At 49.3% G+C, this 14,750-nt stretch overlaps 2 protein-coding genes across 3 annotated transcripts in view; one reads left to right on the forward strand and one right to left on the reverse strand.

The window, feature by feature from the left end:
* The window catches only part of DPYSL2 (dihydropyrimidinase like 2), a 116,027-nt gene extending 114,774 nt beyond the window's left edge, over window positions 1-1,253 (reverse strand). Inside the window, exon 1 of the mRNA XM_079927782.1 lies at window positions 732-1,253. Coding sequence (XP_079783908.1) covers window positions 732-1,085 — 354 coding nt within the window. The 5' untranslated portion in view covers window positions 1,086-1,253. The remainder of the gene's footprint in view (window positions 1-731) is intronic.
* Window positions 1,254-1,525: 272 nt separating this feature from the next.
* Window positions 1,526-8,732, forward strand: PNMA2 (PNMA family member 2). Of its 2 annotated transcripts, XM_079927359.1 has the most exons (4): window positions 1,553-1,585; window positions 2,859-3,214; window positions 4,601-4,734; window positions 5,017-8,732. In XM_079927359.1, exon 4 carries the CDS (start codon window positions 5,472-5,474, stop codon window positions 6,564-6,566), a length of 1,095 nt encoding a protein of 364 aa, XP_079783485.1. In that variant the 5' UTR covers window positions 1,553-1,585; window positions 2,859-3,214; window positions 4,601-4,734; window positions 5,017-5,471; the 3' UTR covers window positions 6,567-8,732. The 2 variants fall into 2 exon arrangements, with proteins under 2 accessions (XP_079783486.1, XP_079783485.1); XM_079927360.1 differs by lacking the exon at window positions 2,859-3,214 and having other exon boundaries at window positions 1,526-1,585.
* The last annotated feature ends 6,018 nt before the right edge of the window (window positions 8,733-14,750 follow it).

The following is a 14,750-nucleotide window of genomic DNA, read 5'->3' on the forward strand; positions in this document are numbered from 1 at the left end:
TTTGTTCTCCACATGGGCTATTTAGGAGCGTCGCGGTTTCCTCGCGTGATTCCACTGCCTCTCGGGTTCTTCTCGCGGTGCGAACTGGAGTCAGGGTGCTGAGATAGATTCTCCCTTGCGGTCCGGGGAGGCGCTGACCATGGTCCTTGCCTACGAGCTTGGGGCGCGAGCGCGGAGGGCGCCGGAGGAGAAGCGCTGGGAAAGCTCGCGGGGCGCGGCGGGGAGCAGCCGTCGAGGCCCCCGCCCCTCCCGACCCCCGGGGAGCCCGCCGGCCTGTACGCGAACCCTCCACTGCACGCTCGGAGCTGCATCGAAAAAGGGTGGGGCAGCCAGCCGCAGCTGCAATTGGAAGCCGCCCGGGAGGATTTAAGAAGAATGGAACCGCGGCCCATCCCCTCCCCCTCCAACCATGAGACACCACCGCCCCCCCCCCAGCCGGAGATAGGCCCATCCTTTACCCCCACCCCCTCCTTCCCAGGCCCAGGGAGGCGCGGGCAGCCTTTGTGGGCACACAGCCGCCCACCAGCGAGCCCGAGCCCCTCGGCACCCTGCACGCAGGGCCGGGTAGGGTGGGGTGCGTATGCACATGCAGGGAAGCAATACTCGAGGCAGGGCAGGACGGTGGGCACGCTGGGATCCTCGGTTCTCCACCGAACTGGAAAGGGGGCGAGGGAGGGGCGATCCCCACGCCCCATCCTCTGTCTCAAACACCGCCTCCCACCCGTACCAACCTGGTCATTGATGTTCTGCAGGGCTTCCTTGCCCGAGGCCCGCCGGATCTCCACCTTCCGGCCCGATTCAACAGATGGCTCCCCGCCGGCGCGCCGGCCCTGCCGGGAGTACGGCGGCTGCGGGTCCGGGCCCAAGTGGGCGACGTCCCGCTGCTGAGCCACCACCTGCCCCGAGCCCCGGCCCACCGACAGCGAGTCGAAGTCGATGGTCTTGTTCTCCGAGGACCCTTCCACCGGGCAGAACATGCCACAGAATTTCTGCCGAGGCTTGGGGCTGCCTGAGCCCAGGTTTTTAAAAAAGGCAGGGACCTCTTCGTCCTCTGCCGCCTTCCCGGATTGCTTCCTCTCGGCCATGGCGTGGGGAGGCTTGGGGAGGGTCCTCTCCGTCCGTCAGTCCGTCTGCCGGTCCCTAAGTCTGCCTGTCTCTATGCACCAAGCCCACGGCTGCTGCCGCGGCTGCCGCTCTCTGCCTCCCGCAAGGTGTACAGAAAGGAAGGAGGGCTGGCGAGCGAGCGACCCACCCCTCCCGGTCCCTCCTCCTGACCCCGCTTTCTCCCCTCCCTGCCCACGCCCCCCGCCGCCGCCGCGCGAGCTCTGGCGAGCAGCAAAGTTGGGTCTGGGAGGGTGGCCGCTGCGGCAGCGAGACCGGAGAGGCTGCCAGCTCCCGGCAGCTGCGGGAGGAGGGAGGCGCGGGCGGGGCGGGGGCGGGGCGGGGCTCCGGGGAGGGGAGCGCAGAGGCGGGGAGGCAGGGGAGGGCCGCGCAGCCGAGAGCCCCGCGCTCCGGAAGTGAAGCTGCCAGACCACCGGCTAATGGATGCGGAGCTGAGGGCCCGCTGACCGCTGTTGGCGCCAGGGTGAGTATGGGGCAGGGCACGCGGGGGCGAAGATCGTGGGGCGCAGTGCCTGGCCCCCGCGCCCCGCTCCCAGACCTGCCTGGCCCAGGCGCCTCTCCCCCACCGCATTGCGGAGGTGGGCCAGCGGTGAGGGTTCACCGTGGGGAGCGCTCCCTCCCTCTTACCCCGGCTGTGAGATGATGGATGGGGAAAGGGGCACACACTGGCAGGCGCCAGGACACCGGCGTGGGGGACAGAGGAAGGGGCGGCGCTGAAGGTGGGGGAGGCATGGCGCAGGCCGCGCGGCAACGTGGGGACCATACGAGGCGCGGACACCAAAGCTTCAGTCTAACCACGGGCCTTGGTGGGCTACTGGGAGCAGAGATTGAAACAAGGTCCTCACTTAACTGCACTCACGGTGGTAGGGGGGCGCGCAGCATGGCGGGGAGAGACACAGGGGCGTAGCAAATACGGACGGGGTGGGTGTGGAGAGAGAGACCGAGGTCTGCGGTCCGTGCGAGTGTAGCAAAGCGTGAAGTCTGCAAATTCCAGCCCAGCACGGCGCCTTAGGTGTAGAGTGAGGTAGGACGCAGGCCCGCTATATTGCCCGAGGGCGCTGGTTACCGTAATTGTGCCAGTACGCCAAGCAGGGCCCAGCAGAATGTCTTCCTTTGGTACCTTCCGCCCCGCTCTCCCGCCAAAGAAGGGGGGACGATACACACTGAAGCCCACTCCCCAAATCTCCAGCCCTTCTCGGCGCCCGGGGCGCCCCACCTCGTTCCACCGCCCCTGTAGAGGACTGCGCCAGAGCCACGGGGTTTCCTAGGTTGCCAGAAGCCGAGCGCTTGGGGCGTTAGTGCGCGTGCGTCCAGGGCAGGGAAAGGAGATGGGGTGATGACTGCCTTGAGTTGTGCGAGGCCGAGAAGGGGAAAGATGTATGGGGACTTGTGTCTGCGCGAGCAGATCGGCCGCAGCCACCGGGTTGGTGGCATCAGAAGGCATCTTGATGTATGACAGTAAAACGGCCTCTGAGGGTCCTCCTTTGCTTACTCCTATCCCCGTGTATTTTCCATGTCTCAGTCCCTGTCCAGGGTGGATTACAGCCCCGCCCCTCTCTCTACAGTGGCAAAACCCCGCAGAAATGATGCACATCCCTTGGCTGGCTCGAATAGGAGCTCTGGGCATGCTCAGTAGCCAGGGCGGGTTTGGGCTGGGAAACTGTTGACCGCAGGAGCGTCGCGCCGGGCAGAGCAACCAAATATTCTGTACCATTGTCCTCCCTTGCCCCTGGCAGGATTAAATGCGGACACCCTGCCCTCCTCCACAATTGTGAGGGATAGTTCGGCGAATGGAGTTCAATTTGGAGGACAACCAATCCCAGCTTGAAGATAAGCCCACCATGATAGGTGGGCAGGAGTCTACGGATACGAAGGAGAGGAGGAAGGAGAGAGGAATGTCCGCATGCAGGGGGATGAGGGAACCAAAGGCAGGCACTGGGACTTAGCACCAGATGTGCTCTGCATTTGAATAGAGGACTTCTACACGAATTACATCATTTCCTACTCCCAGTATCCCCCTGACATGAGTGCTTCCTTATAACCACTTTCTAGGGTTCCAGGGTAGGAAAGAGATTGAGATGCTTTGTCCAAGGTAACTATCTAGTTAAATGATCCAACAGTTCCAGGGGGGTCTTCCGCCTGAATGTCTGGTTCCTTTTCCAACTTATCCTATCTTTACGTGAGAAAAGACAAGATTTTCTCATTTTTTTCCCCCATATCCAAATATTTCCAATCCTGGCCTTATTGTGTATCAGGGACGTTTCGCTTGCCGTCTTTTTATTTGAAGGTTGCATTGCAGGTAGAGATTGCCTTTGGAGGAAGAAGCCACCCAAAGGTAGCCTAACTTCAGCGTGACAGTTATGTAGACCTTGGAGATGTTTCTTCCTGGGTATCTGATGCCTTATGACTTCTCATGTTTCCCCTAAATATTATAATGGGGAGGAAGGTCACCCCCATAAATTAGAAGAGGACCGTGAGGCATGGAGGGAGGTGTCACTGGACTCAGATCCCTGGAGCTGCTGGGCGAGGACGCTCTCTAGCATTTTGCCCTCCCCGCCCTCTGGCATGCACCCTCCTTTCAACCTTCCAGAAGGACTCGGGAGATGTGCCTGCAGCAGCTGCCGCTGTAGCTGCAGATTGGCATCTGTGGCATATGGACCCCATTTGGACTGATGGAGATTTTTAGGGGAAGAATGGTCATAGCCCTTTAACACACACTCCACGACAGCAACGGGAGATAGACGCTCTTCCCTTTTTACATTACCCAGTCTCCACCGGCTGGACACAGACTTGCCTCCTCTTTTTTTCTTTGTCCTCAAATGACCCATTCAAGTTCAGATGCTATGAAGAAAGCATCATGTTACTAACTTAACATTTATAGCAAAAGAAACCCCTAGTTATGCATTTGCAAAGCATAGCCAGGCATAACCAAAGAGAATTAATTCATAACTCCAAGTTTATTTGGCTCTGAGATTCTTTTAAATTGTTAAACCTGTATTAAATTTTTGTATCTATGTTATTATATTAAAGTATATTATATGTTATATTTCTAAACCTATATTAAATTGATTTTAAAAGTTTGAGTGTTTCCTAATCGGATTTTTTTTTTTTTTTTTTTTTTTTTTTGCGGTACACGGGCCTCTCACTGCTGCGGCCTCTCCCGTTGCGGAGCACAGGCTCCGGACGCGCAGGCTCAGCGGCCATGGCTCACGGGCCCAGCCGCTCCGCGGCATGTGGGATCTTCCCGGACCGGGGCACGAACCCGTGTCCCCTGCATGGGCAGGCGGACTCTCAACCACTGAGCCACCAGGGAAGCCCCTAATCAGATTTTTTAATCAAAGGAATGAAGCAACTCAATATTGTTTAGTAGATTTAATTAAACTGTAAAGGATTGTCATCTTTTTGAATAAGTGCACTAACAGTCTTCACATTGGATATTACCGAGTCATAAAAGTACACTATTATTATATGTATACAGGGCGGCTTGGCTTGGCTGGAGCTGAGAGACACCCAGACACACCACTGTGCAGAGCTGGGTGACACCTTCCTGTGCTAGAAGCAGAATACATAAGCTCCGTGGCTGTCATGGAACGTTCGGGAACGCATAACCAGGTATCTAGTCATTTCTCCTGATTTCATTCTTCACGCGGGACAGATCTTGGTCCTGTCCACAACTGGGGCTTCATTAATTGGCATGCCTGATGAGCATATGGTGGGGAAGCCTGATGGCAGGAGGGTCCCCAAGAGAACGAAAATGTCACTGTAAGCAAAGAAGACTCAAATACAATGTGAGGCAGAATCCCTGGTCTACCCCCCACTTCCATCCCTAACCAGGTACTGATGCTTCCCGGGAAGGAGAGGGCTGTGCGGTAAACCTGAGCCTTGTTTCCCTAGGAGCCCAAGCCACTCTGCTGGGAGACTTCCCTCCAGGAGTTCTGGGTGCAAGAGTGAAGGCGACTCCCCACTGGCTAGAGAGAGGTGAGGCAGCAGAGACCCAGAGGGCAGTGAAAACAGCTCTTGCACACGCTTCCGAGGGGGCGGCCCCACCACGTGGCTGCGTGAGAGAAGCAGCAGCCACTGGGCTGCAGAGCCACAGGCCGTGGTCCTGTCACAACTGAGATACTAACCACCCACCTTGGGTCAGGTCTGGAGACCCCGCGGAAAGTGCCGAGCTCTTGCCACTGGGCAGTAAGGGTTATTGGTACAGAAAACTAGGACCTAGGACCCGTTCACTGGTGGGTTATAAGTTTAGAAGTTCATCCAGGATATTCTCAATTCTAAGGCAACGCCCGTCTACCCCACAAACGAATCTGTAGCCATAGAGTTCAAGCGAGTCAGTATCTGGGGCAATGGCGCTGGCCCTGTTGGAGGACTGGTGTAGGATCATGAGTGTGGATGATCAGAAATCACTGATGGTCATGGGGATACCCGTGGGCTGCAATGAAGCCGAGATTCAGGAGGTCCTCCAGGAGACTTTAAAGTCTCTGGGCAGGTATAGAGTGCTTGGCAAAATATTCAGGAGGCAGGAGAATGCCAATGCTGTGTTGGTAGAGCTTCTGGAGGACACCGACGTCTCCGTGATCCCCAGCGAGGTTCAGGGAAAGGGGGGCATCTGGAAAGTGATCTTTAAGACCCCGAACCAGGACACTGAATTTCTTGAAAGATTGAACCTCTTTCTAGAGAAAGAGGGGCAGACAGTCTCGGGAATGTTCCGAGCGCTTGGGCATGAGGGAGTGTCTCCAGTGGCCATGCCCTGTGTCTCACCGGAGTTATTGGCCCATCTGCTGGGACAGGCAATAGCACACGCCCCTCAGCCTTTGCTCCCCATGAGGTACCGGAAACTGAGAGTGTTCTCGGGGAGCGCTGTGCCCGCGCCAGAGGAAGAGCCCTTTGAAATCTGGTTGGAACAGGCCACCGAGATAGTCAAAGAGTGGCCGGTAGCAGAGGCAGAAAAGAAAAGATGGTTGGTGGAAAGCCTTCGTGGCCCTGCCCTGGACCTCATGCACATAATCCAGGCAGACAATCCGTCCATAAGTGTGGAAGAGTGTTTGGAAGCATTTAAGCAAGTGTTTGGAAGCCTGGAGAGTCGTAGGACCTCCCAGGTGAAATACCTGAAGACCTATCAGGAGGAAGGAGAGAAAGTCTCAGCGTACGTGTTACGGTTAGAAACCCTGCTGCGGAGAGCTGTGGAGAAGCGGGCCATCCCAAGGAACAGCGCGGACCAGGTCCGCTTGGAGCAGGTCATGGCCGGGGCGAGCCTCAGTGAGATCCTCTGGTGTAGGCTTAGGGAGCTGAGAGACCAGGGGCCTCCTCCCAGCTTCCTGGACTTAATGAAGGTAATCCGCGAAGAAGAGGAGGAAGAAGCCGCTTTTGAAAATGAGAATACTGAAGCGCCGGAAGATGGAGATGGTTACGGCCACTGGGATAATGGGGCCGGAGACTAAACCCCAACTCACAGGGGGACCCACAGCCGGCACGGGGAGAGACAGCCATTCTACCAGGCTAAGACCTTTTCAGTCTTTTTTTTCTCTAATTTATGCAGTTGAAATCAAGGCATTCAAGCCCGGTCTTGATTCTTCTTTCTAAGAAAAAAAATATCTGAGAGTTTTTTGGACCCTACATAGATGATTAATTAACAAAAAATTAAATTCCAAATACGAGATAGTACGCCTAAAGGAATCTGAACCAGGTTTCCTTTAAATACCCGCCAATAGACCAAAAGAAAGAAATGATGTGAGAAAAAAAAAAATCTTTTGTCATCTATGTAAAAATCCAAGCTGTTTGAATTACCAAGTGTTTTCCTTTCTCACATCAGCAAGAGTACCGAGTACACATCTCTGAGTACCAAGCCACGTGAGGCAGTGTTCAAAGAGGTAACGGTCATAAATCTACCAGCCTGGCCCTGCTCTCAGGGAGGACATAGCCTCCGAGCATGAAAAGCTAAATAACCTTACGTGTAAACGAGTTCACGACGCCAATAGAAGCCAAGAGAAGTATCGTTGCCAAATGAGCACGACATCTCTATCTTAGGTTTCTCTCTTTTCTTACTTGGGAAGCACTTCCCGCTTCTCTGCTGGGTGTCAGATAGATGGTTCCAGGCAGTGTGTTGGGCCCTGAGGACACAGAGGTCCACAGTTGAGGGACATCCTCAAGAAAGGGTAGACATCACAGGATGGCCTGACGGAGCATGGGGCTGTGCAGGCCATGTTTGGATTCAGGTCAGCCTGGATAGAGAGGAGGAGTTTTAGTGGCAACAAAGGGCAAAGAGGAGAGGAAGAGAGCTCACAGTTACTGAGGACCTGCTCTGTTCCGGGCACTTCACACATATGTCATTTTATGTGTACAGCACCCCCAGTGTGGTATAATTATGCTCATTTTAAAAGAGAAGGGAAAAAACTCAGATGGGTTACATGGTCTGCTCAACATCAAAATGCTATCAGGTGGCAGAGCCCAGACGGAAGTCCAGACCTCTCTGACACTGGCTAATCCTCTCTCCACCGTGATCACGGTTTTCAAATTGTGCTTTGTAGTTCTGCAGGGATTTTTCAGCAGTTCTATCTTGAAAATGTATGTTAAACTCTTTAAATCTCTAATAAATAACAGATAGACACAAGCGTGTTGATATCCGAACTTTAACACACTGGCATTTACCAACAGGCTCGCTTTTGTTTTCACATTGACTCATTTTGTACAGACCTTGGAAGAAAGGTTCCCTGGGCGATATGTGAGCACACATCCAAGCTTATTTTAATTCTTCATAGATTAAGAAGCCATAGCATGTCAGAGGTGTTTAAATCAGGCCCGTGCATGTCCTGTGACGTCAAGTGTGCTTCAAGCGTAAATGAGCATCATTCAGTTAAATGCTAGGCAAGGCTCCAACACGACTGATGTATAGCATCATGATAGCTTTGTATGTACAATAAACAAGTGGCTTAACTTCTGGACATATCAGTTTCCTCATCAGAAAAATGGGAGGACAATAGAATAGGGTTGTTGCTAAGATCAAATGACATAATGCCTTTTAAGCACTTAGTGTGATGTCTGGAACATAGAAAGCCCTCAGTACATCGAGACTCTTTTTATTATTTTCACAATGCTTACTGTCCGGCCAATGCATGCTCTCTTCCTTTTCTAACAGTCCTGCAGTAACAAGTAAATATGTAATCTGCCTGTGAGGTTGTGACAACATTGCATTAGACACCGTTTTGGCTCTTGTGGTAAGTTTGAGTGTTTGTTGTCTGTTATCTTTGTGATAAATTTTCCAGCCATTGTTGACTATTGTTAGTGATTATAAGAAATAACTTCTTCTCTCCGATCGTGAATAATTTTAACTGAAGAATACCCTGAGATTGTAAGAAAAACATTTTCTTTAAAGAGGTACCATTTGTGATCATTGATCTAAGTTATATTTTTCAGTACTGTTCAACCAAAGTGGTACAACTGTCATTCTGTACACCCTGATTGTTTTTTGTAGTCATGAAAATGGCCTTGTTGTTCTCATGGAGTCAGAGTATGCAAAGTAAAGTGTTATAAATGTGAAGTTATAAAATAAATACATGCTGGTAATAAAATTCTGAGTTTTTTCTGCTTCATGTGTTGTGGTTCTGTATAAACTATGCTTGAAGAAGGGATTTCATTACTAAAAAAAAAATTGAGAGGTAAGATTAAAAAATCAAACTAAAACCAAAAGGTCTTGAACTCTTCTAGAAAACCTGAGAGCAAAATGCTGGAATGGGAATACTTGGGCTTTGTCTCCAAGGATGAGAGAGCTCAGTCCACCCGTCATTGATCTCCCCTTTAAAATACAAGAAACGACAGACGGAGGCCAGTTCCCTTGGAGACCTCCAACTCATTTGCTTAGGCAAGTAACCGTACAGATACATTCACCAGCCTCTATTCTGCTAAGGGTGAAATGACCTAAAGGTGAAATACTGCATTTCTTGGATGAAATCATTTTTCACTATATAGATGTATAGAGGGGATAAAATTTCTCTTGCCTCTGGCCCTCGAAATTTCTCTTCCTCTTCTCTACAGCGCAATGAGGGAGCATACCTCAGAGGCCGTACACAGTGCAGATTGACCCATTATAAGATGGGTGTCTGGAGGAATACCCAGCAGTCTCTCCCAATCACTTGAGCAAAACCTTCCGGGAGATTGGTCTCCCCTTGTACTTAATCTGTCTCTGGTCCTGACCCTGGAGACCGAGGCTTCCAAGATTACATAACCTACTGCTGAAGTTAACTTTTCACCAGGGGCCGCCCACCTTTTCAGGCCAAGCCTCTCCTTCTGTTGTCTTCTGCTGTTCGTCCTAAACCCAAGACTCTCTGGTCATCTGTTCCCACCTTTACCCTCATGTCCATACTACACTGTGCCTCTTCCCACTGTTGATCTTTAAGACCCTCCAACGTGCCAACTGGATATTCCACGAGGTCCTAAACAAACTAGCCTATATCATCAAAGTCCCTGCAGAATACCCTGTCACCATATTCCTTAATTGAACTCTGGTCCTCCTGGTGGTCTGTCGCCCTCAAGTCCCTTGAGTGGAAGCTGCTCAGTCTCTCTCACCTCAGGAGAGACTGGAGAGTGGTGACAGCATCTCTTTCATTCACCGTCATCACTTCCCCACTTGCAAACGCCTTTGCTCCCTCCTGGCACTATCCTCCTGCTATCCTCACTCACTCTGCTGCACCACCCACTGTGGCTTGGTCCTGACAAGCCTGGACAGAGCATTGGCAAAGAAACTAATGTTCTCGGGGTTGGGGGATGCGGCATTTAGGACGGAATCTGGCCGGGTGTTATCCCAAGAAATAGGGAGAAAAAGCTAATGAATACAAACCATGTTCAAGGGAGACCTACAAGCAAGACTGGAAAAGCAGAGTTTTTAAGCTAGAGCATTGGAAGGTAGAGTTTTGAAGGAGTGGAACCTGAGATGAAGCGTACAAGTGCGGTTAAGAGGATCTGAGACAAGTATTGTCAAACTCACTCGGGGTGTGTTTTGTTGTTGTTGTCTGATCAGCATAATCTTTGGATGGTCTAAAGGCCCAGGATCAGGGCAGACATCTCTCCCATCCCCCACCTGTTTGTGTGGACCAGGATCTTCTTGAGTTTGCCCAGGGAAGACTTAACACTCATCCAGAAGCTCTCCTGGGGTGGAAGATGGTGTCCCACAATGGGCTTCTCCGAAGCTAGCCTTCTCACTCTAGCAGGCCCTGGAGTTGTCCCTGGTCCAGACCTCCCTCCGTTACCCAACTCTCTGCAGTGCCAGAGTGGTCCTTGACATCCCAAATGGACATTTTCTTAAAAACCAGAGGAACGCCAGAAGTGTATGCCAAAGTCAATTCTATCATAAGAGAAAAAAACAGTGTAGGATTTCAGTGTCTCTTTCAGGCCACCAGCTGGAGCTGCCCATTTATTGTCTGGGCTGCTTTCAGCGGCAGCTGAGACTTCCCCATCTGCCCACACCCCGGCCCCGCCCCCTTGAAGGGAAAAGTTCCCAGAGGGAGGAGTTACCAGACTGCACCGTGGTGCTCAGGCTGGGAGCCACTGCAGGATGTCCCCAGGGAAGGGCTGGGAAGCTCAACACCCCCCACCCCCCCCACCCAATCCCCGTCCCATCCTGTCCCAGACCTGCCCCTGCTCTGCAGGCCTAAAGGCAGCCCCACTGAGGGCCTCTCCTGGCTTTGGCTCAACAGCTTTGCCAACAAACTCAATTACTAAAAATGAAGCTTTCTTGAAATAACAAGCAATTGTCGCAAAAGGAAACTTTCTTTTTCCAGCTTCATTGAGGTATAATTGACAAATAAAAGTTGTATATATTTAAGAAGTACAGTGTGATGTTTTGATGTAAGTATACATTGTGAAATGATCTCCACAATCAAGCTAATTAACACATCCATCACCTCGCATAGTTACCGTTGTGTGCGTTGTAAGAACGCTTAAGACAGACTCTCTTAGTAAATTTCAAGTGCATACTGCAGTATTATTAACTATAGTCACCATGCTATACATTAGCTCTCCAGAACTTATTCATCCTGCGTAAGTGAAAGTTTGTGCCCTTCGACCAACTTGTTCCCATTTCCCCCACCTCCCAGCCCCTGGTCACCACCATTCTACTCTCTGCTTCTGTGAGTTTGACTTTTTGAGATTCTACATGTAAATGAAATCATACAGTATTTGTCTTCCTGTGTCTGGCTTATTTCATTTAGGATAATGTCCTCAAGGTGCACCCGTGTTGCCACAAATGGCAGGATTTCCTTCTACAAGAGTAAACTTTGTATTGTAAATGAACATATGTAAAACATTGGAAACTGGGTTGGTAAAAAAGGGATGCTGATTAAGAAAACATGATGACTAAATGTAATGTGGTATACTGGATGGGATCCTGGGACAGAAGAAGAAATTTAGGGAATAACTGAGGAAATCTGAATGCTGTGTGGACTTTAGTTAACAATAATGTATCAATACTGGTTCATTTGTAACAATGTACGTATTGTTCATAATAGAGGAAAGTGGGTGTGGGATATCCAGGAACTCTCTATCCAATAATTCTGTAAATCTAAAACTGTTTTAAATAAAAAGCACATTAACAACAACAACAACAAAAAAAAAGAAGGGACACTGAGTTCTGCTGACTGGTCAAAATAATGCATTCCCTGGTAATATCCCATTCAAGGGTGTTAGCCTTTAATGACATTTCCTGAGCTTGGGGACCTGCTATTCCAAATAGTGGCTAGTGAGATGCAAACTGGTAAATATAGAATGGATAAACAACAAGGTCCTACTGTATAGCACAGGGAACTATATTCAATACCCTTTGGTAAACCATATGGAAGAGAATATGGAAAAGAATGTATATATGTGTATAACTGAGTCACTTTGCCTTATAGCAGTAATTAACACAACATTGTAAATCAACTATACTTCAATTAAAAAAAAATACCCAAATAGTGGCTAGTGTACATTTTAAAGTTTCTAAGTAGAAAGCTGTTATATAGGCCTGAGGCAAGTGTAAATGTCTAGGGCTGGGTGTGTTGCCATCTTGGGAAAAACATCTATCAACCAATCCAGAATTTCCAGGGCTGTTTCCAATTTCAAGGTGATTTATGGGTCTAAAACTAAGATAGTAATTCTTTGGACTCCCAAGCCCTGTCACTGGCCTGAGTTTATGGCTACAGTTGGCAACGTGGGGTGAGGACCCAGCCTGCAGAGGTTCCCCAGGCCATATTCAGGGCCTTGGATGGGCTTTTAGTTGATGACTGAGAGGGCAACCTGGCAGGACCATGGAATCCCTAGGTCATATTCCTCCCCGGGACCCTAGATTTTATCAGCAGCTGAACTACGGGGGAGCTCGTCCTCCTTGACCAGAGCCTGGCTGGTAGTTGTTTGGTGCTTCAGAGCACTCGGTGGCGTGGGCCTGAAATGTATTCCACCTGTAACGAGAATGGTTTTGGCTTAGAAATCCATCCGAGTTGTACTACAAGGGATAGGGTCTGGGCCCGTGTACCACTTCAGTGACCAGGCAGGCTGTGGTGTTTGCCAGGAGTGAGCAGGTTAACCTGAACTGAGCAATCTGTTTATAAAGTAGACGAAGTCCTCAGGGCACAGGGATGGGCCCTGATACATATTGAGGGATAAGGAGAGAGACCAAGAGGGCTATTCGTGCCTCCTCCCCCCACCCCAACTCCTGACACTTCCAACCTACACCAGAAACAAAGGACTGAGCAATGGAAATGAAAACCTAGAAACAGACAAGGGGTGAAACAAAATATAAGCAAGGGAACAGACAACCCCAGACAAGTATGAAGAAAAACACATATAGGCACATCGTAGTCAAGCTGCTGTAACAAAAGATAAACTACTGTAAACCAAGAATATCTTGAAAGTGGCCAGAGGAAAATGGCATATTTCATAGAGAGACGTAATCACAGGAATTACAGTCTTCCCCCAGTATCCTAGGGGCATTAGTTCCAGGACCAATCCGTGATGCTCAAGTCCCTTATATGCACAGTAATTGCATATAACCTATGCACATCCTCCCGTATACTTTAAATCTTCTCTGAATTACCTATAATACCTAATATAATATAAATGCTATGTAAATAGTTTTGCTTTTTGGAACTACCTGGATTTTTTTGTTTTGGAATATTTCCAATCCACCTTTGGTTGAATCCACGGATGCAGAACAGGCGGATATGGAGAGCTAACTGTACTGCTGACATCTCTTAAGAAAACATGAAGGCCAAAAGGGCAATAACATATTTAAACCACTGGATAAAGAAACCTTGTTCAGCCAAGATTTAGTATAAATTTGCCTTTAAAATCAGCTGAACCTAGAAATATTTGGAAGTGGTTGGCAGGTTATTGAACTCTTTGGGTTTTGGGTCTTCTGAGGTCAGTTTTAGTAGTTCAGTTTTCTGATTCTTTTCCATTTTATCTAGTTTTTAAAAAATGTATTGGCATAAATTTGTCGGTGTTCCATTCAGATGTTTTTAATTATTAATGCTTCTACAGTTATGGCTCCTTATTCTATTGTTTGTGTTTTTGCTCTTTATCTCTGGGTTAATATTCCTAGAAGTGTAGCTATTCCATCTATGTTTTTCAAAGAATCAGCTTTTGGACTTGTTCATCCTCTCCATCATTATTTTAGTAATTTTTGTTCTTTTTTTATTGTTTCTTTCATGATGCTTAGAATTAATATACCATTTCATTTCCAGCTTCTTAAAGATTGTTTCTTCTTTTCTGTTTCATGATTTTTTTTTTTTTTGCGGTACGCGGGCCTCTCACTGTTGTAGCCTCTCCCGCTTTGGAGAACGGGCTCCAGATGCGCAGGCTCAGCAGCCATGGCTCACGGGCCCAGCCGCTCCGCGGCATGTGGGATCTTCCCGGACCAGGGCATGAACCCGTGTCCCCTGCATCTGCAGGCGGACTCTCATCCACTGCGCCACCAGGGAAGCCCCATGATTTTTTTTAAAAATGTATTTAAGCATAGAAATTTATAACCAAGTATCACTTTAATTATATCCCATAATTTTGTTACATAATACTTTAAATATTTTCATTATGGTTTTTTCATAAACCATGAATTAGTTTTTTGAGGGGTGCAAAGTAGTTAAAGATATTGTGATTCACGATAAATACATATTTCAGTCTTCCAGCCATAGTTCCTAGCTCACAGCTCTCAAAATTCTTGTAATTTCCTGAGAAATAAGAGCAAAGGGAGCATCTTTTGTTATAATATTTGTTCTCTTGTTCTCAGTTCCTGAAATGGCTTCAGAGCCATAAAGGTGAAATAGGTGTCTTGTTATTCACAAGCCCATTTTCACCAGAACTGGGTTTGTGTTAATGAGGTGACTTTTGGAAGTCCCCTAAGGATGGGGCACTGGTTGCCAGGGGGACCGATCATGAACAGACTGTTGGAACTTTCAGTCCCACCCCCTGACTTCTGGGGAGGGGAGAAGGGCTAGGGGTTGAATCACCAGTGGTCAATAACTTAATCAATCATGGCTTTGTAATGAGGCCCCATAAGACAACCAAAAAGCAGGGGTACTAGAAAGCTCCAGGTGGAACCAGAATGCTTCCATGTGCCACCACGCTGGACCCCAGGGCTCCACAGAAGCTCCTTTATTCAG

Source organism: Stenella coeruleoalba (genome assembly GCF_951394435.1).
Source record: "Stenella coeruleoalba genome assembly, chromosome: 7".
Lineage (NCBI taxonomy): Eukaryota > Metazoa > Chordata > Mammalia > Artiodactyla > Delphinidae > Stenella > Stenella coeruleoalba.

What these genes read in the sequence shown, in the direction of transcription:
- PNMA2 (XM_079927360.1), top strand. Translation starts at nt 5,472, where the DNA reads ATGGCGCTGGCCCTGTTGGAGGACTGGTGTAGGATCATGAGTGTGGAT.